We start from the raw sequence: 27,762 nt of genomic DNA, 5'->3' as shown, positions 1-27,762 counted from the left end.
CCAGGTGGATGAGTTGTTGGAAATAATTTGGATAATTATGGCACAATATTTGGTAATATAGAAGTTTAAAGGTAAAACATGAACTTGCTTCATTTTATTTATCATCCTATAAATATTGTAAACCATCACAATAGTCTTCAAAATTTTGGAGAGTAGTTCAAGAAATAGTGTCACATCGAGAACTAGCAAAAAGTTATGGAGTAACTGCAAATAATCAACAAAAACGGCTAACTCAGAAGATAAGCGACACACACAAAATACTGGAGGAGCTCAGCAGGCCAGGCAGCATCTGTGGAAAGGAATACAGTCAGCGCTTCGGGCCGAGACCCTTAATCCTAACTGGAGGGGGAAGATGAGGAGTCAGAGTTAGAAAGTGGGAGGAGGGGAGGAAGAACCACAAGGTGGTAGGTGAAACTGGGAGGGGGAGAGGTGAAGAAAAGAGCTGGGAAGTTGATTGGTGAAAGAGATACAGGACTGGAGAAGGGGGAACCTGATAGGAGAGGACAGAAAGCCATGGAAGAAAGAAAAGGGGGAGGAGCACCAGAGGGAGGTGATAAGGTGAGAGAGGGAAATTGGAATGGGGAATGGTGAAGGGGAGGTTGGGGGCATTATTGGAAGTTTGAGAAGTCAATGTTTGTCCCATCAGTCTGGAGGCTGCCCAGGCAGAATATAAGGTGTTGCTCCTCCAACGTAGTGTGGCCTCACCGTGACAGTAGAGGAGGCCATGGACTGACCTGTTGGAATGGGAATGGGAAGTGGAATTAAAATGGGTGGCCACTGGGAGATCCCACATTTTCTGGCGGATGGGGCGTAGCTGCTCAGTGAAGCAGTCTCCCAATCTGAGTCGGGTCACATCGAAATACAGGTGGCCACACCAGGACCCTGGATACAGTAGCTGACCCCGACAGACTCGCAGCTGAAGTGTCGCCTCACTTGGGAGGACTGTTTGGGACCCTGAATAGTAGTGAGGGAGGAGGTGTAGGGGCAGGTGTAGCACTTGTTCCACTTGCAAGGATAGGTGCCAGGAGGGAGATCAGTGGAGGGGGATTACCTGTCCCTACACCTCATGAAACCTGAGAACAGATGTGGCAGAGATAGAGGAATTGAGGGAAGGGCATGGTGCTTTTACAGGAACCAGGATGGGAAGAGGTATAGTTGTGGTAGCTGTGAGAATCAATGGATTTATAATAGATATCAGTAGATAAACTGGCTTCAGAGATAGAAACAGTGAGATCAAAAAAGGGGAAGGAAGAGTCAGAATGGACCATGTAAATTTGAGGGTAGTGTGGAAGTTGGAGGCAAAGATGATGAAGTTGAGAAGCTCTGCATGGGTGCAGGAAGCAGGGTGCCATGACGCTGAGTTCTTCTTATGCTGCCTCCGTCTCCATGCCTACTTCTTCGGCAAGAAATCTTTGCGCCACACCGATGACCTCTTCTGCCATCTTCAACACTCCTCCTCTTCCTGGACACCCCACTCTGGATCTTTTCATTGCTAACTGCCAACAGTACATCAACTATCTTGACTTCACCACTCCTCTCTCTAATTCCAGCTTCACTCCTTCCAAACACACTGCTCTCCACTCCCTCCACACTAATTCTAACCTCACCGTTAAACCCGCAGATAAGGGATGCTATAGTAGTCTGGCAGGCTGACCTCTACCTCGCTGAGGCCTGGCAACGACTGTCCTCTTATTTACCCCTCAAACAGGACCCCACTAAGGAGCACCAGGCCATTGTCTCCCGCACCATCACCGACCTTATTGACTCTGGGAATCTCCCATCCACTGCCACCAACCTGATAGTTCCTTCACCCTGCCTTCCCGTTTCTACCTCCAACCAAGATCCACAAACCTGACTGCCCCTGAAGACCCATTGTTTCTGCTTGTTCTGGCCCTACTGAACTTGTATCTGCATATCTCGACTCAGTTTTATTTCCCCCCCCCCCCCCCCGGTCCAGTACCTTCCTACCTACATCCATGACCACATGCTCTGGATCTTTTCAATGATTTTAAGTTCCCAGGTGCCAATCATCTTATTTTCACTATGGATGTCTAGTTCCTATACAACTCCATCCCCCACCAGGAAGGCCACAAAGCTCTCTGTTTCTTTCTGGACACCAGACTCAACCAGTTCCCTTTCACCACCACTCTTCTCCATCTGGTGGAACTTGTCCCCACTCTCCTTCTGCTCCTCTCTCTTCCTTCAGACAAAAGGGGTAGCCATGGGCACTCGCATGGGTCCCAGCTTTGCCTGCCTGTTTGTTGGCTATATGGAACAGTTTATGTTCCAAGCCTACCCAGGTATCTCTTCCCAACTTTTCCTACGCTACGTGGACAACTGCATTGGTGCTGCTTCCTGCACCCATGCGGAACTCATCGACTTCATCAAATTGCCTCCAATTTCCACCCTGCCCTCATATTTGCCTGGTCCATTTCCAACACCTCTCTCCTCTTTCTTAATCTCTCTGTCTCTATCTCTGGAGATAGTTTATCTATTATTATCTATTATAAACCCACTGATTCTCACAGCTATACTTCTTCCCACCCTGTTACTTTTAAAAATGCCATCCTTTTCTCTCAATTCCTCTGTCTCTGCTGCATCTGCTCTCAGAATGAGGTGTTTCATTCGAGAACTGAGATGTTGTCCTTCTTCACAGAAAGGGGCTTCACTTCCTCCACCATCAATGCTGCCCTCAACTGCATCTTTTCCATTTCACGCACGTCTGCCCTCACCCCAACCTCCTGCCAGTTGACCAGGGATAGGGTTCCTCATGTCCTCACCTACCACTCCACCAGCCGCTGCATCCAACACATAATTCTTCGTAATTTCCACCAGCTCCAGCGGGATCCCACCACCAAGCACATCTTTCCCTCTCCACTCCACTTTCTGCTTTCTACAGTGATCGCTCCCTTCACAACTCCCTTGACCATTTGTCCCTCCCCATTGATCTCCCTCTCGGCACTTATCCTCGCAAGTGGAACAAGTGTTACACCTGTCCCTACACCTGCTCCCTCACTACTATTCAGGGCCCCAAGGAGTCCTTCCAGGTGAGGCGGCACTTCACCTATGAGTCTGTTGGGGTCATCTACTGTATCCAGTGCTCCTGGTGTGGCCTCCTGTATATTGGTGACCCCAATGTAGATTGGGAAACCACTTTTCTGAGCACCTATACTCCGTCTGCCAGAAAAAGAAAGATCTCCCAGTGGCCACCCATTCCCATTCCGACATGTCAGTCTGTGGTCTCCTCTACTATTGTTTGGAGTAACACCTTATATTCTGCCTGGGTAGCCTCCCGACTGATGGCATGAACATCGATTTCTTGAACTTCTGATAATGCCCCCACCCCCCCTTCACCGTTCCCCATTCCCATTTCCCTCTCTCACCTTATCACCTCCCTTTGGTGCTCCTCCCCCTTTTCTTTCTTCCATGACCTTCTGTCCTCTATTAGGATTCCCCCTTCTCCAGCCCTGTATCTCTTTCACCAATCAACTTTCTAGCTCTTTACTTCACCCCTCCCCCTCCCAGTTTCACCTATCACCTTGTGTTTCTTCCATCCCCCCAACCCCCATACTTCCTAACTCTGTCTCCTCATCTTTTTTGTCCAGTCCTGATAAAGGGTCTCAGCCCGAAACATCGACTGTACTCCTTTCCATAAATGCTGCCTGGCCTGCTGAGTTCCTCCAGCGTTTTGTGTGTTTTGCTTGGATTGTCAGCATCTGCAGATTTTCTCTTGTTTGTAATAGAGAAGATATATTAGTATTTTTCAAATGTTCCAGGACAGGAAATAGTAAACGTGAGATTTTTTTTTACTGACTTTCTCATTAATCCTGGGTCTGAAAGGTATCCCTGAATAGTAACTTTGCAAGATACTTTTTGCTGTCCATCACGTGTAAAGTTAATTGCTTCTTATTCACAAAACTTGGAGTGGATACTTGGAACTCTGCAGTTCTCTCAATTTCAGAACTGAGATTTATAGATTTTTCATGAATCCGAGCTATTAGTGATTATGGAAACAATGTGAGTAACTAGAATTAAGGCACATATCAGCCTTGATCTAATTGAATGGTACAATTTGTTCGATGAGCAACACTGCCACTTGCTTCTCCAGTAATCCTGATACCTTCCATGGCTACTTATAAAACTGAGAATATACTCTGAGATGCTCTCCTAGGAGCATTAAATGCTGAGAAGGCAGAAAGGCATTCAAAAATGTTGTTGTCAAGATCCCAATATGATCACCAGCTATTTGTACATCTAAAGACAAATGGAAGATTGTAGTTTTAAAGCATTAACAGTTTTCTTCAAATAATTGTTGGACCAGTTTGTCATCCGATTACAAATTTGATTTATGTTAATGGGCAATAGAACAAACAAACTTATTGCACTTTAGCAATGGTGAGATCCAATTAATTCATGTGGACCTTAGGTAATTTAGACAGGTAAATAACTTTTATCACATTTTTGTCATGAGATTGCTTTTGTAAATGAAGAGAAGTAAGGTTTTGCAAAATAACAATTGTTCATGTATTTTTAATGAATAACTGTAAACTTCTTGTATGCAGGATATCAACAGAACTGAAGTATAGGAAACAGCCTTGGGGCTTGGTGAAATCGTTCATTGAGAAAAATTTTTGGAGTGGTTTAGATGACTACTTCAGACATTTAGGTGAGGAATATTTAAATTTCATCTTTGATGACAGATTATCAACCCAAAAAGCTAATAAATGCTGAGCTTATTTTCTCTCCCCACAGTTGCTGCTTGACCTGCTGTACATTTCCAGCATCTTCAGTTTTGTTTCAGGTGTCCAGTAGTCTTTTGAATTTGTAATTTTCGCTTCAGTTTTATTGCCAGAATACATCATTAGGCAACCTGCCAGATTTGATCATCTATTTGGCTTATAATTCTCATAGTTAGTGTCGGCATCACCACTTTGGCCAATACAGCCAAACTGGATCCTACACCATATTTCCGAGTGTAGTTCCCTTTGAAGAATGCTAAGTGTTGATCAAGTGCAGGAACTTTACATAATCCCCTTAAAACCAAGGTGAGCATCAAGATTAGTATCAGCAAACACTAAGAGAGAAAGCTTTGTTCTTGGAAAGAAACATTCTTTGAACAGAAATGAACAGTTGGAACAATTAATTTTTCTGCTATTGTAGTGTCACTTCTGGTTAGTATTTAGTAACCTGGTCCTGAATGTTAAGTGTTCACAAGTATCCTATCAGTGTTGCCCTGACAGTTGTATTGAAATGGAAGTTGACAATACTTACTATGTACTTTAATTTTACCTGTGAATATCTACACAAAACTGTAGTGCCCTGTGTTTAGTCCTGGCCGTCAGTGCTCTCTGTGTAAAGTTTGTATGTTTTCTGTATGACTGCTTGGGTTTCCTCTCAGTGTTCTAGTTTCCTCCTATGTACCAAAACCAATTAGACTTGAAGTTTAATTGGTTACTATGAATTACCATTACTGTAGGTGGGTGGCAGAAGCATCATGGAGAGTTGATGTCGTATACTTGGATTTCCAGAAGGTGTTCGATAAGGTGCCGCACAAGAGACTTATAATGCATGGAGTCAGAGGAAGTGTATTGGCATGGATAGTGGATTGGTTAACTGATAGAAGGCAGAGGGTTGGTATAAATGGGTGTTTCTCCGGTTGGCAGTCAGTGGTGAGTGGGGTGCCGCAGGGGATGGTGCTGGGCCTGCAGCTGTTTACCATTTACATTGATGATTTGGAAGAGGGGACTGAGTGTAGCGTAGCAGAATTTGCTGATGACACTAAACTGAGTGGAAAAGCAAATTGTACAGAGGATGTGGAGAGTTTGCCGAGGGATATAGATAGGTTAAGTAAGTGGGCCAAGATCTGGCAGATGGAATACGATGTTGGTTAATGCGAGATCATCCACTTTGGAAGGAATAATAGAAGAGCAGATTAAATGGTGAAAGATTGCAGCATGCTGTTGTGCAGAGAGACTTGGGAATGCTTGTTCATGAACCACAAAAAGTTGGCTTGCAGGTACAACAGGTTATTAAGAAGGCAAACGGAATGTTGGCCTTCATTGCTAGAGGGATTGAATTCAAGAGCAGGGAGGTCATGCTGCAACTATACAGGGTACTGGTGAGGCCGCATCTGGAGTACTGTGTGCAGTTCTGGTCTCCATATTTGAGGAAGGATATACTGGCTTTGGAGGCAGTGCAGAGGAGGTTCACCAGGTTGACTCCAGAGATGAAGGGGTTAACCTATGAGGATAGATTGAGTCGCCTGGGACTATACTCTCTGGAGTTCAGAAGAATGAGAGGGGATCTTATAGAAATATACAAAATTTTGAAAGGGATCGATAGGATAGAAGTCGGAAAGTTGTTTCCATTGGTAGGTGAGACTAGAACTAGGGGAAATTGCCTCAAGATTCAGGGCAGAAGATTTAGGACAGAGATGAGGAGAAACTGTTTTCCCCAGAAAGTGGTGAATCTGTGGAATTCTCTGCCCAGGGAAGCAGTTGAGGCTTCTTCACTAAATATATTTAAGAAACAGTTAGATAGGTTTTTACATAGTAAGGGAATTAAGGGTTATGGAGAAAAGGCAGGTAGATGGAGCTGAGTTTACGAACAGATCAGCCATGATCTTATTGAATGGCGGGGCAGGCTCGATGGGCCGGATGGCCTACTCCTGCTCCTGCTCCTATTTCTTGTGTTCTTATGTTCTTATAATGGGCATGTAAGAGTGAATAGGTTACAGACAACTTAGTAGGAGAATGGAACTGAAAGGAATACTGTGGGCATTAGCATATACTCAGTGGACCAAGTGCCCTCCTGTGTGTCTGAAGGAAACTTGGAGTATGAAATTATTGTTGCAGTTACAGACAATTAAGTCAATAAGAAATTCAACCTGAAACCTTATCTCTGTTGTCTTTCAAGACATGCTGTCTGAATAGAGCATTTCCAGCCAATGCTGTTTTCATTTCAGCTTTCCAGAATTTTATTTAAAAAAAAAATCCAATTAATAGACAGTAATTAATGATACAGCTCTTCATAAAAGAAATGAGCCATCTGGAATGTGCTAGTAGTTACAAGTAGCAAGTAGACCTTAGGATGCAGATTCTGAGATGTTGACCCAACCTTTTGACAGCTCTCTTCTTTTGAGGAAATTGAACTGTCTTTAGTAATCAAAAACAGTTCAAAAGGGTTAAGTAATTTTGAAAATATAATTTTTTAAAAAAGTAATAAATTTGCTTTAAATGTATTTAAGTGATAGACCTTAACTAAAAATCTTAACATTCAGCAGAATAAAATTGCCTCTTTCTAATTGAAGTAAGAGAATGGGTTTGGGGAACATTCACCAGCCATGGCTGTTTTATCACTGAGGAGATGAATATGAGGTGTATTCAGCCCCTCATCTTAGCATTTCTAAGCTCTGTACCTGAACTTAATTGACTCCAGTGCTTGAGGGGTGGACAAATGCCACTCACCAGGATTTCTCTTTCTTTCTTTCTTTTTGAATCTTTTTATTGAGTAAGTATACAAAAAAGGTAAGCCATATAAACATTAATACAATGTTAAAGTATAATAAAATTCCAAAAGATAACAATACCAAAAAGAAAATACTACAAACAATGTAATTTAAGCATAAGAAACCAAGATAACATAATAGTATACTAGATTTTATATATATCAATGGAAAAAAAAAGAAAAAAAAACCCCAAAAAAAAAACCCACCGTGCAACTAACTAAAAGCAAAGCAAAGCAATGGGCTAACTTGAAACCAAACAGAGTTAAACTTAAAATCACGTCCTCAATCCCGACCTCCATTAAAACAGTGAAAAAAAAACAAGAAGGGTAAATATTACATTAAATGAAAATATCGAATAAAAGGTCCCCAAATCTGTTCAAATTTAAATGAAGAATCATAAAGGTTACTTCTAATTTTCTCCAGATTCAAACATAAAATCGTCTGAGAAAACCAAAAAAAGGTAGTTGGAGCATTAAGCTCTTTCCAATGTTGTAAAATACATCTTTTCGCCATTAAAGTAAGAAATGCAATCATTCTACGGGCTGAAGGGGAAAGATTACTAGAAATTTTAGGTAGTCCAAAGATAGCAGTAATAGGGTGAGGAGAGATATCTATATTTAATACCTTAGAAATAATATTGAAAATATCTCTCCAAAAAGTTTCCAAAGTAGGGCAAGACCAAAACATATGAATTAAAGAGGCTATCTGCTCCGAACATCTATCACAGAAAGGATTAATATGCGAGTAAAAACGCGCTAACTTATCTTTGGACATATGTGCTCTATGAACCACTTTAAATTGAATTAGGGAATGTTTAGCACAAATAGAGGAAGTATTAACTAATTGTAAAATCTGACCCCAATCATCCACAGAAATGGTAAGCCCCAATTCCTGTTCCCAATCTACCCTAATCTTATCAAATGGAGCTTTCCTAAGTTTCATAATAATATTATAAATCATAGCCGATGCACCTTTCTGACATGGATTAAGGTTAATTATCGAATCTAAAATATATATAGGAGGAAGCATTGGAAAGGAAGAAAGTATAGTACTTAGGAAATTTCTAACTTGTAAATATCTAAAAAAATGTATTCTTGATAAGTTATATTTATTAGATAATTGTTCAAAAGACATAAGGGAACCATCTAAAAATAAATCCAAAAACCGTAAAATACCCTTAGTCTTCCAAGTTTGAAAAGCGCGATCCGTAAAAGAGGGAGGAAAAAATATGTTACCTAAAATAGGAATCGCTAACCCGAATTGATTAAGATCAAAAAATTTTCTGAATTGAAACCAAATGCGCAAAGCATATTTAACTATCGGGTTAGAGACCTGCTTAAGGCGTTTCGAATCAAAAGGAAGAGAGGAACCTAAAATAGAACCAAGTGTATAGCCCTGAACAGATTGTAATTCCAATGCTACCCATTTAGGAATAGATAGTATGTCCCGGTCAAGTAACCAAAATTTCATATGTCGAATATTAATAGCCCAATAATAAAATCTAAAGTTAGGTAATGCTAAACCTCCATCTCTCTTAGCTTTCTGTAAATGTATTTTACCCAGTCTCGGATTCTTATTCTGCCAAATAAATGAAGAAATTTTAGAGTCAACTTTATCAAAAAAAGATTTAGGAACGAAAATTGGTAATGCCTGAAACACATATAAAAATTTTGGCAAAAAAAACATCTTAACTGCATTGATACGACCAATCAAAGTTAAATATAAGGGAAACCATTTAGATGAAAGTTGAGTAATATGGTCTATTAATGGTAAAAAGTTAGTCTTAAATAAATCTTTATGTTTACAAGTAATTTTAATCCCAAGATATGAAAAGTAATTATTAATCAATTTAAATGGAAATTTATAATATAAGGGAAGATGTTTATTAATCGGAAAAAGTTCACTCTTACTAAGATTTAATTTATAACCTGAGAAAAGACCAAATTGTGCTAATAACTCTAAAACAGCAGGAATGGATCTCTCAGGATTAGAAATATATAAAAGTAAATCATCAGCATAGAGTGATAATTTATGGGACTTTAATCCCCGAGTTATCCCAGTAATATTTGAAGATTCTCGAATAGCAATTGCAAGAGGTTCTAATGCAATATCAAATAATAGGGGACTAAGAGGACAGCCTTGTCGAGTACCACGAAAGAGAGGAAAAAAAGGTGAGTTTAAGGAGTTAGTACGAACCGAGGCTACAGGGGAGTGATATAACAGTTTAATCCAGGATATAAATTTCAAGCTAAAATTAAACATTTCAAGCACCTTAAATAAATAAGGCCATTCTACTCTATCAAAAGCTTTCTCGGCATCTAAAGAAATAACACACTCAGGAACATTTTGTGAGGGAGTATAAACGATATTTAACAATGTACGAATATTATAAAAAGAGTAACGACCTTTAATAAAACCCGTTTGGTCTTCCGAAATAATAGAAGGAAGTACTTTTTCTAGTCTATTTGCTAATAACTTAGAAAAAACTTTAGAATCAACATTTAATAAAGATATTGGTCTATAAGATGCACATTGAGCAGGGTCTTTATCCTTCTTTAGTATTAAAGAAATTGATGCTCTATTAAAAGATTCCGGAAGTTTACCAAGTTTCAAAGAAGCCTCAAAAACCTTATAGAGCCAAGGAATCAATAAAGAAGCAAAACATTTATAAAATTCAACGGTAAACCCATCAGGGCCAGGAGCTTTCCACAGATTCATAGAAAAAATAACATTCTTAATCTCATCCATTGTAATGGAAGTATCTAATAAAGAAGACATATCCTGTGAAATCTGAGGGAAGTCTAACTTATCTAAAAAATCATTCATATATTTAGAATCTCGAGGAGACTCTGATTGATATAAAGAAGAATAAAAATCACAAAAGGTTTGATTAATCCCCACATGATCCAATATCAATCGATCATTTTGGTTATAAATCTGATTGATTTGAGATTTAACATAATTAGATTTCAATTGATTAGCCAGCAGCTTGCCAATTTTATCACTGTGAACATAAAAATCACTTCTTGTTTTCTTTAATTGGTTTACAATCGAGGACGAGAGTAGTAAACTGTGTTCCATTTGAAGTTCAGTTCTTTGTTTGTATAGCTCCTCAGAAGGAGCCATAACATATTTCTTATCAATTTCTTTAATCTTGTCCACAATTGCCATCTCCTCCTGCTTCTGTTTCTTCCTCAAAGCAACGGAATACGAAATAATCTGACCCCGAATATAGGCTTTAAAAGTGTCCCAAAGAGTGTTAACCGAAATATCTTCTGTATGGTTAATTGTAAAAAAAAGCTCAATCTGTTCATTCATAAAATTAACAAAGTCCGAGTCCTGAAGCAACAGCGAATTAAAACGCCATTGTCTATTGTTTGGTATATTGGCCATAATTTTAATAGAAAGCTTAAGTGGAGCATGGTCCGAAATGGTTATAGAATCATAATCACATTTAATCACTGAAGGAATGAGACGAGAATCAATGAAAAAATAATCAATTCTTGAATAGGAATGATGAACATGTGAAAAGAAGGAAAAATCTTTTTCCTGAGGATGCAGAAAACGCCAAATGTCCGTCGACCCAGAATCAGAAAGGAAAAAATTAATCAAATTTGCAGATTTATTAGGTAAAGTCCGTAAAGGAGCCGAACGGTCCAAAGCTGGAGATAAACAGGTATTAAGATCTCCGCCCCAAATCAATGAAAACTCGTTCAAATTCGGAAACTGATCAAACAATGATTTATAAAATTCCGGACAATCCATATTAGGAGCATAAACATTAACCAAAACTACTTTTTTATTAAATAGTAAACCACTAACCAATAAAAATCTACCATTCGGATCAGAGATAATATCCTGTTGTATAAAAGTAACTGAGGAGTCTATAAAAATAGAGACGCCTCGAATCTTAGCATTGGAGTTCGAATGAAATTGTTGTCCCTTCCAGAATTTGAAAAAACGTAGTCTGTCCCCCCTCCGTACATGGGTCTCTTGTAAAAATAAAATTTGTGCTTTAAGTCTCCGGAACACTTTAAAAACTTTTTTCCTTTTAATAGGATGATTAAGACCATTAGTATTCCAGGAGACAAAATTAATAATAGACTCCATAAATCCTAAAGTCAACCCATAACAAGGAGGATTGACAATAGGCGCGACCCACAAACCCGGAGAGGAAACAGAACATACAAAAGATACCGGGGAAAAGGACGCAACCAATACTTCAATAATGTATATAGCCCAAAGAGAAACAAACTAAAACGTGAAGCCCCTCCCACCACCCCCCACCCCAAAACCCCAAGGCGAAATCTAAAGCAGACCCGCCAGAAAGAAGCAAGCGCTAAAACTACCCCCATGACTTCCGGTATACGCTCCCTAAAAAAAAGGTATAAATATGAAAAGGATCAGCTAATTGTAAAACAGTAAAAAAATAAGTAAAAAAAAGTTAGCTCAATTAGAATACACACAGAACAGAACAAAAGCCGGAAAATATATATTTAAAAAAAACCACAATAAACCTCAAACTCATGAATAGACACAGCAACAAAAAAAATAGGATTATTAACATAAAATGATTATAAAAAGCAAAACAGAATAAAATTTAAAAAAAAACTACAAAATTTAAGGCCGCACAGGAAATACGTAAGATGACAAAAGGAAAGTAACCACCCAGAATCCCCTGGGAAAAGAAAGAAATGACGCAGTTAAAAAGAAAGTTTAGCAGCCATATTAAGAAATCGAAAGTAAACTTTTCTGCCCAAATAGGGCACAGAAAAGTTAAAACCAACCAATTCACAGCCTCCGATCAACGGAGAAAATTAAAAAAAGGCAATTAAGATGTTGAAGATGAAAGTTGATCCAGATAACTCTGGGCATCCGATGGAGAATCAAAAAAACGAAGGGCTCCATCTGACATGCGAATCCTTAGACGTGCAGGGTACAGCAGCGCTGGTCTTAAATCCATCTTATAGAATTCCGACATCACGGATCTGTAACGGACCCGTTGGTCCCAGATTGGTTTACTGAAATCTTCCACGAATCGGAACTTAAGATCCGAAAAATCAATGAAACCTTTAGATCGAGCGAATCGAAACAGTCTCTCCTTGTCTTGAAAGTAATGAAAACGTAAGATAACATGCCTAGGTCTATCTGACCTAGACGAGTATGATGGGATTCTGTGAACACGATCCAATAGCGGTGGTTGGTCAGGAAATACAGTAGGGAATGCATCTTTTAAAAGTTGGGAGAAATATTTCATAGGGTTGTTAGCTTCCACGGCTTCCCTGACGCCAATCATTCGTAAATTCTGCCGTCGCATTCTAGATTCCAAGTCAGAGTTTTTAAAAGTCAAAAAGTCAAGTTTCTTCTTCATTACATTAATTGTTTCTTCGACTTTCCCCATCTTAAGCTCACTTTGTTGCGCGGATTTTTGAAGATCAGATATAGCCGACTGATGTTCCGCAATACATGTTTGCATCTTATCAATTAAATCGGCAATTTTCTGGAACTTAGTTGAGATTTCCGTATGAATCAGGTCTTTAACAAAGCCCATAATTTCTGTACGAATCATCTCCCTAACAGAGGTTGAGATTTCCCTCTGAATTAACTCCGATATCGCTTTCAAAGTCACCGGTGATTCAGTCGGAGGGAGATCCGTAGCTTTCGGTTTAACCGGAGGTTTACCATCCTTGCCGTCTTTCCCGTTCTTAGACATAGCCGATCTCAGTATCATCCAATTGTCAGAGAATTCAGTTTAATTCAAAGTATTGTAAAAATTGATGCCTTAATAGTTAATTAAAGTATAGCTGACCATAGAGAGAAAAAACTCAGAGGTAATGGGGCGAGTCAAGAACGCGACTTCACTCCATGAGCGCTACCGGAAGTCCCCAGGATTTCTCAATGGAGCTGGCAGATAGTGAACAGCAAGATTTTGCCTAATATTTGGTTAAAATGCCACCATTTTCTTTAATTTTCTGTGGGTTGAAAAAAGTTGTAATTTGTTTTTGCTACAGATATTGAGCTTGCAAAAGTAGAAAAACAATATGCTGCTGAACTGCACAGGCAATCTCCAAAAGATAAAAACAACAAATCATCCACAATTCGGCGGAGAAAACGACCTCACATTCATGTGCGAGGCCAGCACCTCGATGAAACCGCCAGCCCTGTTACCACACCAACTGACGAAGAGGTGGGCCAGAGGATTAAACATGTGGCAGGTAAAAAAAAGGAAATCTAGAAAATTGAGTCTCAAGTCCCTTTTACTTTTTTTGTAGCCTCATGAATCATTGTACAACTACTGAAATCTGAAAGGATTTGCATTTTTCCTTCGAGTAATTCCAAACACTTTCCCAAATGCGAGAATACAAAAAATGGCATTTGTTATTTCCATCTATCATTATTATCCATCTATAGTTTCTCTTGGCAAGATGGTGCTGAGTCACCATCTTGAGCAATTGGCTGTACTTTACTTGTTTTGAATTGTGTTTCATATGGTTTCTCACTTAGAATGAACATAGTGAAAAGGATGACACTTCCACGAACAAGTTGTTTATTTTTACTCCTCTGGCTTGAAGCAATAGCCTCAAAATAATTAATGGAACATCTTAATTACTTCATATTCTTTCTGTTTATATGATTTGCACATCATCTCCATAATATGTTCTTTCACTTTTTATTATTAAATTACATCTAATTATATGCAAATAAAATCTCCTTATAGTAAATATATAAGAATCTAGTATATACAGTTTTAAATAACTATAAATAATGGGCATATAGCACTGATATATCTAAAAGGAATGAACAAAAGATTTATTAATCCTATGTCAAGTCTGCCAATTCTGTAAATGATTTGTTTACTTTATACACTTCCTATGAAATTTTAAAGGGATTTCTTTATCTCAAAAACATCTGGAAACTTTTATCTGAAAATACAAAAATATCTGAAGACAGAATCCTTTGGAACAAACCTTGCTGCAATTATTTATTTTCCTCACCTTTGAACTTCTGATTTTTCCTCACACATTAACTCCAACTTTGGTATTTTGGTAACAATGCTAACAGACGATGACATAGTGTTAGTTGTGAGGCTAGTAGGTTTTCTTTAATTTTGACCTCAGAGATTTAAGGATGTGTAAGTCTTAGAAAAACAATGGATTAGCTGGTTGAATTAGTGTGCATTAATTCGAGTCCAAGTGACATAAAGGGAATAGCTTTGTACATGTATTTTCACCAGAAGGGCTGCTGTATTGTATTACCATATTCTTTAGCAGGGTGGATCATAAATGTGAACTGAGCTAGTAATACTCACATCTTGAAAAAAGAATTTTGAAGAAGATTGGACTCAGGAAGAAAAATGTGAAGAAAGTAATAACTTGTAGTTTTCACTATCTCAACACAACATATTACTTGCAGGAATAGGATTGTTTCTGTCAGAATTAGAGAAGTAAATATTATGACAGTAAAAAATTACTTATAAGTATTGATTATAGGCCCTAACAAATTTAACACATCAGTTCCTAAAATAATAGGCAAACATGGCAAACAATACATGTTAATTAGCAAGAATTATCTAATGACCTTGCATTCATTTTGCACATTAATAGCAGTGGGGATAGTTGCTTTTATGTTTTCCAGTATGATTTGATCCGTTATTGTAGCTCTGGGATCTGTTCATGAAATTTTTGCACTTTATGTCTGCATTTAGATTTTCAACCCAGTTATTATATAGGACAATTTAGTCAGGTTATTACAAGATGTTTCCAGTCTTAACATTCAAAAATTGTCTGATAGATGCATCCAAAATATCACTTTCTGGCTTCTAATTTGACAGGTTCCACTCAGACAAAACACATCCCTGAAGAAATTACAGGAGGAATTCAGCTTTACAGTGTTTCCAAGTTATTGCTCATCATTACCTTTGTGTAGGTAACATTTTTATGAAATGCTTTTGCTGATCATTTTATTATACCATTTCCTGAATGCCTGGGGTGTATATAAGCCCATAAAACTGTTTGATAAATACATCCAGGGAATTTTCAGTTGTTGGAAGCATATTTTGGAAAGGTTCCCTTGATTTTATTTGATCTGCATTCATTCCTTTAATGCTGGTACGGTCAGTATTTACTGCCCATACCTAATTTCTCTTGAACTGAAGAGATTGCAGGTCTACTTCAGAGAGCAGTTAAGGATCAACCCATGCTGAGAGTAGAGTCACATGTAGACCAAACTGAGCAGGGAAAGTAGATTTTTTCACGAACCAGATTAGTCTCTATCGCAATCTATGATTCTAAGCTCACTATTATTGATGCTAATTCTTAATGTTTATTCAATGTTCATTAAATTGAATTTAAATTGCTTTCATGCTATTTCAGTTCTTGTCTCCGGACTATTAGTCTAGTGCTCCAGGTTACTAAACAGCACTGCTTCTTTGAGTTCAAATGGTATTAACTATATGCCTTTCCTCAATATTCTCAAAGGTTTTGCTGGGGTGAAATTATATCCTAATAGATTGTGAGTAGGCATTTGAGTTAATGAGAAAGGCATAAATTGATCATCACATAAGCAGTAAAGAGAGAAATTGGGAAACAATATAATGTTTTGTCAATAATAAAGAAGATGAAATTTTATTGCACATGAGCTTTGTGTGTGCACAGTTTAAGGGCTGGGAGTTTGATTAGTCTCCGTGATGGAAAACATTCCTTTTGCTTTGAGAGGTGAAGCAGCAAAATCTTCAAAAAAATGACAGGATGCTTGAAACTGATATGATAGCTTTCATTTTCTTTTTCTTATAACTGTAGAATGAGAGACACCAAACCAGATTTCATTATTGTGTTTGGTCGGTGCATTCATATTTGACTGAAATTTGGCGTAAATTCAAATTATGAGTGATTTGTGGCTGAGATCTTTTAAAGTAGTCTTGATGAATAGCTGCATTAAAAACAGTAATAGAAGCTGTTTTATAATAAAACGGAGATAACCTGTAGGGAGTGAATGAGCTTTGTAAATACCACATGAACGTATAATAGTGGAAAGAGGATCTTCTAATGTTCCTTTACTTTTCTGTGAAGAATAATTAAATTCTGCAATATATGGATTTGAAACTTACCAGGAACATATAACAACTTATATGTGCCCTTGAATATATTCATATTCATTGAACATTATAATTTATGGCAATAGCGAAGTTAATTCACTTGTTCATCTAAGTTAGTGAATAATTTTGTAATTTCAAAATCGGCATAAGCTTCTGATCAATTTCTGCTGCTACATCATTAGCCTTGCAAAAACTGGAGCCTGGCATCATCATACCATTAGTTTCAGGAAATTGCTGTTTTCTCTTTTCAAACTGACAAATTGGAGCCAATTTTTACTGATATTAGCTTCCTTTTAGTTTTAGCAATTCATGTTCTCATATTGCAAAGCATCTTCTATGGCCTAGAAAGGCAGCAACTGAAAACTGTAGAGTCACAATCCTCTGGGATTTTTTAATGAACAACTCTACAATTCACCATTCAATGTATGTTGCCAGCCCAACATGGGAGAAATGGTTGGAGTGCGGCTACAAAAATATAGCCTCATTTCCAATGAATGTGGGCCATATTGTAGAAGTTTGGGACTCCTTAACATTGAATAATTGTTATCTTCTATAATAAACATGGGGAGTGCATGAACTGCTCGTATTCTTTTCTTGAAGGGTTAAAGCTGTTACAAACAGTTTCAAGGTTTGACTAAATATATTTTACAGAGTATGGAGATATTTAGAGTTTTCTGGGCCATTTGCAGTCAACAGCCCTTATATGCATTAAATTATGTATGTCTTTATACTTTGTCAAATTTTCATGATAAAATTGGTTTATTTTAACTTATCTATCATAAGCTGGGATACTGCTTATAAGAATTGAATGTTCTGATTGGCATGTTGTGAATAAATAATGTAGGTGACCTTCTGCATTTGAGATAACAAGCATCAGTAATTGATCTAATCACTCTGTGATGTATAGAACAACTTTCCTTTCTGATCACTATTTTCCTCTTCTGTTTTCTGCTCTCTTTAGGATCTGTTTAAGGTACAACTATAGTTATTTCACAGTCTCTTAAGTTATGCTTTCTATGAGATACTTGCTTAAAAAAGGGGCTTACTTCTAACTCGCTTAGATAGAGCACTTAAAACTCACTGGAATTAATTTCAGCTTAGAAGAAGCCTGTATCCAATTTAAAAGTCAGATTGAAAGAGTAATGTTACTGTACAAGTGTTTTTCTGAAATCTCAGTTGCAAGTATGGTTTTGAAAAAACTCAAAGTGCAGCAGATATTACTTTTTTTTTAATTGAAGAAACACTGAAGGTTTGCATTTTGTTTATATTTGTAGCCTCAGTAGCTAGTTCAGGTTCTTGAGTAACACATACAAAATGCTGGAGAAACTCAGCGGGTCAGGCAGCATCTTTGGAAAGGAATAAACAGTTGACGTTTCAGACCGAGACCCTTCATCAGGATTGGAAAAGAAGCCAGAATAAGAAGGTGGGAGGAAGGGAAGGAGTACAAGCTAGAAGGTGATAAGTGAAGCCTGCTGGGTGGAAGACCAGGTATGAAGTGAGAAGCTGGAAGATGATAGGTGGAAAAGGTAATGGGCTGAAGAAGGAGGAACCTGATGAGAAGGAGGAGGGGCCCCAGGGGAAAGTGATAGGCAGATGAGAAGAGAAGTGGTAAGAGAGGTGCCAGAGTAGAGAATGGAAGAAGAGGAAGGGGGAGAAATTACTGATAATTAGAGAAATTTCATGCCATCAGTTTGGCCTCATTGTTGGCATACCATTGGATGGTTTGCAGTTGTCCTCTAATATCTTACCCAATTTTCTATCATTTATACAGTACGTATGCCATGACTAAAAGTTTCAATGGACTAGACTTGTTGAATGTACTCCACTTTCTGCAGAACATTTCTAATGGAATTAGGAACAAGAAACACATCTAATTTCCTTTAACAACAACCCAACTCACTCAGTGCAAACCAGGCACCTTGGAAACCAAACCTACAGGAAAATAACCATGGTCCTCTCTGCCTGCTTACAGTTGTAGAGCAGATATAGAGTGAGAAAGGTATATTTATGTAGGGTGTTAACAGATTTCCGAGAAAATTCTCAAAAAGCACTTGATGTTGAATGATTACATAGGCAGTGCAGCACAGAAACAGGCCCATGTTGTACCAAACTAATGACATTGATAACTTGATTGGTAATCAGTCTAATCCCCTCTGCCTGCAACATTTCCATATCAAGTTCAAATTCAAGTGTATTGTCATCTGACTGTACATACAGTATACACAACTAAATGAAACAACATTCCTCTGGACCATGGTGCATCCTCAAGCCACGTAGCACACATAGCACAAAAAAAACAAAATATTACCATAAATAAGCTAATAAAATATAATTCAAAATGCATGTAGTGCCCAGGACAGGCAAACAATAAAAATACCTTTCCATTTCCTGCACATTCATCTGCATTTCTAAGAGCCTCTTGAATGCTTCTATCATACTTTGAAGTGCAGTTGCTATTGAGGTGTGGCAAATGAATAATAATTCAGTGCTGAAACAATGTAAAAGTGTCTGTTAATATTTAAAGCAAGTATGTTTGCCATCATAGAGTAGGAATATAGACCATAAGACAAAGGAGCAGAAGTCGGCCATTTGGTCCATCGAGTCTGCTCCGCCATTTTATCATGAGCTGATCCATTCTCCCATTTAGTCCCACTCCCTCGCCTTCTCACCATAACCCTTGATGCCCTGGCTACTCAGATACCTATCAATCTCTGCCTTAAATACACCCAATGACTTGGCCTCCACTGCTGCCCGTGGCAACAAATTCCATAGATTCACCACCCTCTGGCTAAAAAAATTTCTTCGGATCTCTGTTCTGAATGGGCGCCCTTCAATCCTTAAGTCATGCCCTCTCGTACTAGACTCCCCCAATATAGGGAGAGTGTCAGATTATTTACACCTGTATGTCTGATTTGGCTTTGAGTGTGGTCATGGTTTACTAGTGACATAATTCAAGGTACCCTCTTCTGCCTCATTTTCTTAAGAATCTTGGTTGGTAAGAAGACATCACACACTTAAAATTAACATGACTAAATACCAATTTCTATTCATTGAAAGGAAGATCAAAACTTCTTGCTACCATTTTTGTTTCTTAACTTTAGTCCTTCCTCTAATGTCAGTCACTACTACCAAACTAGGATCAGCAGAAATAGTTTGTATCTACTCCATTAAGATCTCCTTCTCTTCTTGAAAGCTTCAATAAAATCATCTTGTTAACTTTTGGTTTATAAGAGTCATAAATTTACACCTATTCCTTACCTAAGGTTTAGTGTGTTGAACAGCTCACTGAACCCTATCTCATTGGAAAGCTGTAACATAACTCCTAGCCACTTGTATTCCAGTTTCTCTGGATAGGAAAGCATACAATCTCTGAATGTTGCTTTCCGCTGCTATCCATAAGTTTTAAATAGTTTAAGTGACTGCCCATAATTTTCTTTGGAATGTCACTATTTCTTGCTTTTTATCATTTAAAAGTTACTCTTTTATTCTATTCAGGTTCAAGATGGCAGACTTTCCACTTAGTCTTTTATTTAAAACATTTGCAACAGGGTTGTCCATTTGTTTGTTATCTTTTCGTTATACTGTTTGCAGCACTGTCTCTTGGTGTCATTGGCAAACTTGGAGAGGAGCAGAATTAGGCCATTCAGCCTACCAAGTCTACTCTGACATTCTATCATGGCTGATCCTGGATCCCACTTAACCCCATACGCCTGGCTTCTCACCATATCTTTTGATGCCCTGACCGATCAGGAAATGATCAACTTCCGCTTTAAATATACCCATGGACTTGGCCTCCACCGCAGTCTGTGGCAGAGCATTCCACAGATTCACTACTCTCTGGCTAAGAAAAATTCCTCTGTTCTAAAAGGTCACCCCTCAATTTTGAGGCTGTGCCCTCTAGTTCTGGATATCCCCACCATAAGAAACATCCTCTCCATATCCGCCCTATCTAGTCTTTTCAATATTCGGTAGATTTCAGTGAGATCCCCCTCATTCTTCTAAATGCTTGTGAGTACAGGCCCAAAGCTGCCAAATGCTCCTCATATGTGAACCCCTTCATCCTCGTGAACCTCCTCTGGACTCTCTCCAATGACAACACATCTTTTCTGAGATATGGGACCCAAAACTGTTGATAATACTCCAAGTGCAGCCCGACTACTGTCTTATAAAGGCTCAGCGTTATCTCCTTGTTTTTATATTCTATTCCACTTGAAATAAATGCCAACATTGCATTTGCCTTCTTTACCACAGAATCAACTTGTAAATTAACTTATTGGGATTCTTGCTTGAGGACTCCTAAGTCCCTCTGCACCTCTGATGTTTGAACCTTCTCCCCATTTACTGTTCTCCCCATCTCTTCACGATTGTTCCTTTTACCAAAATGCATTATCATACATTTCCCAAAACCGTATTCTATCTGCCACTTTTTTGCCCATTCTTCCAATTTGTCCAAGTCCTGCTGCAATTGCATTGCTTCCACAGCACTACCTACCCGTCCACCTGTCTTTGTATCATCCTCAAACTTTGCCAAAAAGCCATCAATCTCATTGTCCAAATCAATAGCAAACAATGTGAAAAGTAGCAGTCCCAGTACCGACCCCTGTGAGGAACACCACTAGTCATCAGCAGCCAACCAGAAAAGGCTCCTTTTATTCCCACTTGCTGTCTCTTGCCTGCCAAGCCATTCCGCTATCCATGCCAGTAACTTTCCTGTAATGTGTAGGATTTTATCTTGTTAAGCAGTCTCATGTGTGGCACCTTATCTAATGCCTTCTGAAAATCTAAGTAAATGACATCCACTAGCTCTCCTTTTTCCACCCTGCTTGTTACTTCCTCGAATCTTAACGGATTTGTCATGGTTTCTTTATAGAAACCATGCTGTCTTTGACTTATTTTATCACTGGTCTCCAAGTACCCCAAAACCTCATCCATGATAATAGACTCCAACACTTTCCCAACTGCTGAAGTTAGGCTAACTGGACTAAAATTTCCTTTCTTTTGCCTTCCTCCCTTCTTAAAGAGTGGAGTGACATTTGCAATCTTCTAGTCCTCCGGGACCATGCCAAAATCAAGTGATTCTTGAAAGATCATGACCAATGCATCTGTTATCTCTTCAGCAACCACTGTCAGGACTTTGGGATGTAATCCATGTGGTCCAAGTGACTTATCCACCTTGAGACCTTTGAGTCTGCCAAGCACTTTTTCATTTGTAATAGCAATGACATTCACCCCTGTTCCCTGACGCTCACAGACTTCTGGCACACTGCTAGTGTCTTCCACAGTGAAGACAGATGCAAAGTACCCATTAAGTTCACCTGCCATTTCCTTGTCCCCTATTACTACCTCACCAGCATCATTTTCCAGTGGTCCAATATCAACTCTCACTTCCCTTTTACTCTTTATATAACTGAAAAAAACTTTTGGTATCCTGTTTTATGTTACTGGCTAGTCTGCCCTCATATTGCATCTTTTCCCTTCTGATAGCTTTTTTACTTGCCTTTTGTTGGATTTTAAAAGCTTCCCAATCATCCAACTTCCCACTCACTTTTGCTACCTTATATACCTTTTCCTTGCCTTTTATGCAGCCCTTAACTTCCTTTGTCAGCTGCGATTGCTTACCCCTGCCATTTGAGAATTTCTTCCTCTGTGGGACATAGCTATCCTGCACCTTGTGCACTATTCCCAGAAACTTCAGCTATCTCTGTTCTGCCGTCATCCCTACCAGTATCCTCCTCCAATCTACCTGGGCAAGCTCCTCTCTCATGCCCCTGTAATCCCCTTTATTTCATTGCGATACTGATACATGTGACTTATGCTTCTCCCTCTCAAATTGCAGTATGAATTCAATCATATCTGGCTTTCCATCTTACCATTCAAATGACCAGCAAATATGATGAATAGTAGAGGCATGTGGAAAACAACTAATCACCCGCTAATTTCTGTCTCTTCAGAAAGTTTATTGAAATTCACCACTTATACTCTTTCCTTACAAATCCATGGCTGATTTTTTTTCTGCTTAGCTGAACATTTTCCAGATCTTCAGTCAACCTTAGTAATGCAGTGATTCCCCGACTATGTGTAATTCCCTCAGTTCTTTGTTAGTTTCTCTCGTACCTTTTTTATGTAGCAGAGTGAACTCCACAATTTTCTAAAGGAAGTAATGGTTCCCAAATTGAGAGAACTTTAGATGACTAGAATTAGAGTTTGCATGATGATCTCATATACTTGCAGTAATGCAATTGCAGGATTTAATTTTATCATCAACAATTAGGATTTGGTTCCTCCAATGGCTCAATAACTTATCAAGAGAGTATATTAGTTAAAAAGATAAGAAAGATCTCTGATTCAATTCTAGATTTAAGTTATTCAGATTTATGTATGAACATATATATTTGACTCATAAATGTCCATGAAATTATATTCCTGGTAAGGATTTAGTGCCAGAGATGGTGAATGCTGGGTGCATGTTTGGCAAAAAAAATAACATTTGTATAAAATATTGAGGACTCATTGTTTTCTATAAAATTTAACAAGTATGATCTTGAAATCTCTTTTACACACATTGTATGATTTTGAAATCTTTTGCACACATTAACTATTAAGATTGAAAATGAAGCAGTAGATACACATGAAATTGCACAGCTGAAGCTATTCAAACTACTTCAGGAACTGATATTCAAATGTAAATTTTGTATTTCTCCCATATTTCATCTGTCTACCTTTGCACTACAGCCAATCAATACACAGATGTAGCACTGAACATTGTCCTTTTTCTGTATCATGGGATTCTTAGTTTCGTCCTGAATGATAATTTTAACAATCTTGTTTTCTTTAGCCTGGTGTTGCTAGTATTTCTGAATATGATGCTGTTTTACAAGCTGTGGATGTTGGAGTATACAACGCAGAGTCTCACTACTTGGCACGGGATCAGGCTCCAGGAAAGGTATTTGTTCTTTTTTTTTAACTTAAGCAAAATGTACTTAAAAGAAATTTAACAAAATAACTGATTTCATCAGGTATTGGACTATATCTGTGCTTTTCTCCTGCACTCTAAGAAATTTGTATCTTATGTCACTAATGTGAGAAATATCTTTATTTTTTTTTCCTGTGATTGGTTGGATTTTTAGGCCTTGAGTAAAACCCATTGGTAAAGGCAGAAATTATTTTCAATTATGTATTTTTCACAACACATCAAAGACTCATTTGGACCAACTTGTCTGCAGCAATGTTTATGCTCCACAGTTTCTACCACCCATCTTCACCGCATTTCATCATTATATAATCCTGTTTCTTCCTCTGTCATATACTTATCGAGTTCCCTATAAATGTATTAATGCTAGCCATCTCAACCACTCTTTGATTTAAGGAGTTTCACATTCTTATTACTCTCCAGGTAAATAAGGAAGGTTTGTATGCATTTCTCTCATTGGATTTATTAGTATTTACAGTATCTCATGTTATGGAACTGAATTCAGATCTCCACGATCCTTTCAACTAAAAGAGGGTTACTAGTTCACCCCATTCTTGTTTTAGTGGGGGAAAAAATCCAGGCATTTCCTATTCATTATTTTCCAAATAAGCATCTATATCTTATCCTGCTTTCCCAGTTCCTGCTCATTCCTTTTCATAATACAAAGGCTAAATTTGTTCATAATGCACTAACTGTGATTTAATTGGATATAGAGAAGTGATGATCTGCATGAAGTGGTGTATAAAACAAAAGGCTAAATAGAGATAGATTAAGAAGATCAGATGCTGAGGAATATGAGTACTGATCTTTACTGTTTATAATGTGGCCTCCCCCACATTGGAGAAACCAAATGAGGATTGGGTGATCATTTTGGGAGCACCTGTTCTAATCCACAATGGTATTCCTGAGTTTTCTGGAGTGTACCCCCATAATTCTTAATCTCAGTCCAATTGTGAGCTGTAGGTCTGAGGCTACCTCTACTGCCACAGTGAAGGCTAATGTAAACAAGAGGAAGAGCACATCATCTTCCATCTAACCTTTTGGAGTGACTGTTGAATATTCCAATTTAAGATAAGCTGCTTTCTTTGATTGATCAACTAGATAGGAAACAATGATTAGTCGACACAGATTTCAAAAGGAAAACCCTTGTTTGACAAATTTAATTGAATTGCTTGAGTTGATAGTTAATGCTAATGCAGTAAATACATTGATAAATAAAATATATAAATGTCTTACAGTAAGGTCACGCATAAAAGACTATTGAATGTCAGAGCATGCAGTGTCAGGAGACCATTAACAGAATGGTTAGCCAACTGCTACAAGGCAGAATGCAGAGCAAGAGCATCAATTCAAGGTACAAAAACAGGGAAGTAGTATTTCACAGGATTAGTGTTGGAACTGTTATTGTTTAGAAGTTATTAACATAAGCACAATTTCTAAATCTGTGATGTCACCAAGTTGGGTGAAACATTCAAAACTGAGGAAGATGGCAACAAAATAAAGTGACAGCAATAAATTTGCAGAGTGGACATACAATTAAACTTGATAAATTAATTTAACATGTGTAAATGTGAGATTTATATTTTGGTATGAAAAATAAGTAAATGGCACTTTAACTTTGAGGTAAGAATCTAAATGAAGGGTATGAGGAGGCTGAAGTAGGACACCAGCATAGATTGGTTAGGCCCAACTTTCTGTTGTAAGTGCTATTTAAGAACATGTCATAAGATGAATTTTGACATATGTGACTTCTTCAGGAATGTTGCGGTCTTGGATATTGACCATTGTGAATATTGGTCATCTTTTTATGTGGCACTGTAGCAGTTAACTCTGAACTGTAGATTCCTTGTGAAACAGTTGAATTAAACAATTGCATCAGTAACCTGAAGGAATCTTGTAAAACACAAAACAGAATAGTAAATATTTCTGGAAGCAATTTAGAAGGCACAGGATATATACATTCCAAACAGGAAGAAGTATCCTAAAGGAAAGATGACACAACCATGGCGAACAAGGGAAGTCAAAACCAACGTAAAAGCCAAAGAGAGGACATACAGTATAATAGAGCAAAGATTAGTAGGAAGTTAGAGGATTGGGAAGCTTTTAAAAACCAACAGAAGGCAACTAAAAAAGTCATTAAGAAGGTAAAGATGGAATATGAAAGTAAGCTAGTCAATAATATTAAAGAGGATTTCAAACGTTTCTTCAGGTCCATAAAATGTAAAAGAGAGGTGAAAGTGGACATTGGACTGCTGGAAACTGCTGCTGAAGAGGTGGTAATGGGGGACAATGAATTAACAGATGAACTGAATAAGTATTTTGCATCAGTCTCACTGTGGAAGACACAAGCAGTATGGTGGAAGTTCCAGGTGTCAGGGGCCATGAAGTGTGTGAAGTTACCATAACTAGAGAGAAGGTTCTTGGGAAGCTCTGATGGTAGATAAGTCACCTGGACCAGATAGTGTACACCCAGAGTTCTGAAAGTGATTGCTGAAGAGATCGTGTAGGCATTAGTAATGATCTTTCAAGAATCACTGGACTCTGGAATGGTTCCGGAAGAGCGCACGCTGTTGAAGCGTGCTGCCAGGATAATCAAGGACACGACCCACCCAGCCAACACACTTTTCGTCCCTCTTCCCTCCGGGAGAAGGCTCAGGAGCTTGAAGACTCGTACGGCCAGATTTGGGAACAGCTTCTTTCCAACTATGATAAGACTACTGAACGGATCCTGACCCGGATCTGGACCGTACCCTCCAAATATCCGGACCTGCATCTGGGTTTTTTTGCACTACCTTACTTTCCATTTTTCTATTTTCTATTTATGATTTATAATTTAAATTTTTAATATTTACTATCGATTTGTAATCCAGGGAGCGGGAAGTGCAGAATCAAATGTCGCTGTGATGATTGTATGTTCTAGTATCAATTATTTGGCGACAATATAGTATAAAGTATAAATTGCAAATGTCACTCCACTTTTCAAAAAGGGAGAGAGGCAGAAGAAAGGAAACTATCGGCCAATTAGTCTGACCTCAGTGGTTGGGTCGATGTTGGAGTGAATTATTAAAGATGAGGTCTCAGGGTACTTAGAGGCACATGATAAAATAAGCCATAGTCATCATGGTTTCCTCAAGGGAAAATCTTGCTTGACAAATCTTTCAGAAATCTTTGAAGAAGTAACAAGCAGGATGGACAAAGGAGAATCAGTTAATGTTGTGTACTTGGATTTTCAGAAGGCCTTTGACAGGGTGCCACACATGAGACTGTTTAACAAGCTACAACCCCATAGTATTACAGAAAAGATTCTAGCATGGATAAGGCAGTGACTGATTGGCAGGAGGCAAAGAGTGGGTATAAAGGGAGCCTTTTCTTACTTGTGGTAGAAGAAATGAAAGTGTTGACTATTTTCTAAATGGAGAGAAAATATAAAAAACTGAGATGCAAAGGACTTGGAAGTCCTTGTGCAGGATTCCCTAAAGGTTAATTTGCAGCTTGAGTCTCTGGTGAGGACCCAATTTCCCTCGGGATCAATAAAGTATATCTATCTATCTATCTATCTATCTATCTAAGTGCAATGTTAGCATTCATTTCAAGAGGACTAGAATATAAAAGCAAGGGTCTAATGTTGAAACTTTATAAAGCACTGGTGAGACCTTACTTGGAGCATTGTGAGCAGGTTTGGGCCCCTTATCTTAGAAAGGATGTGCTGAAACTGGAGAGGGTTCAAAGGAGATTCAAGAAAATGATTCCAGGACTGAATGACTTGTCATATGAAGAGTGTTTGATGGCTGTGGGGACCTATTCACTGGAATTCAGAAGAATGAGGGGGGACCTCATTGAAACCTATCGAAGGGTGAAGCTGTGGAGGACAAGTCTTTATATATATTTAGGGCAGAGGTTGGTAGATTCTTGATTGGTCAGGGCATGAAGGGATATGGGGAGAAGACTGAAGATTGAGACTGAGAGGAAAATTGGATCAGCCATGATGAAATGGTGGGGCTGATTCAATGGGCCAAATGGCCTAATTCTGCTCCTATACTTATGGTCTTATGGTCTAAAATAATTGATGAAAGAAGCATAAAAGAATCAGAAATGTTACTCATTTGTGATGCATAAATAATGATTGTAGACTGTAATCAATTGAAATAATCATTTAATTGCAGTTATTTCTATTGCACAAAGGGTATTGAT

General features: G+C 38.3%; 1 protein-coding gene across 15 annotated transcripts in view; it reads left to right on the top strand.

The window, feature by feature from the left end:
- The window catches only part of gramd1ba (GRAM domain containing 1Ba), a 443,148-nt gene that overhangs the window by 401,352 nt on the left and 14,034 nt on the right, over positions 1-27,762 (top strand). For all 15 annotated transcript variants that reach the window (XM_063038621.1, XM_063038608.1, XM_063038607.1 and 12 more), the window contains 4 exons: positions 4,563-4,666; positions 13,519-13,722; positions 15,339-15,429; positions 23,437-23,544. In XM_063038621.1, coding sequence (XP_062894691.1) covers positions 4,563-4,666; positions 13,519-13,722; positions 15,339-15,429; positions 23,437-23,544 — 507 coding nt within the window. The remainder of the gene's footprint in view (positions 1-4,562; positions 4,667-13,518; positions 13,723-15,338; positions 15,430-23,436; positions 23,545-27,762) is intronic.

Source organism: Mobula hypostoma, chromosome X2 (assembly GCF_963921235.1).
Source record: "Mobula hypostoma chromosome X2, sMobHyp1.1, whole genome shotgun sequence".
In the NCBI taxonomy this organism is placed as follows: domain Eukaryota; kingdom Metazoa; phylum Chordata; class Chondrichthyes; order Myliobatiformes; family Myliobatidae; genus Mobula; species Mobula hypostoma.
This window is presented reverse-complemented; position numbering and strand designations above follow the sequence as displayed.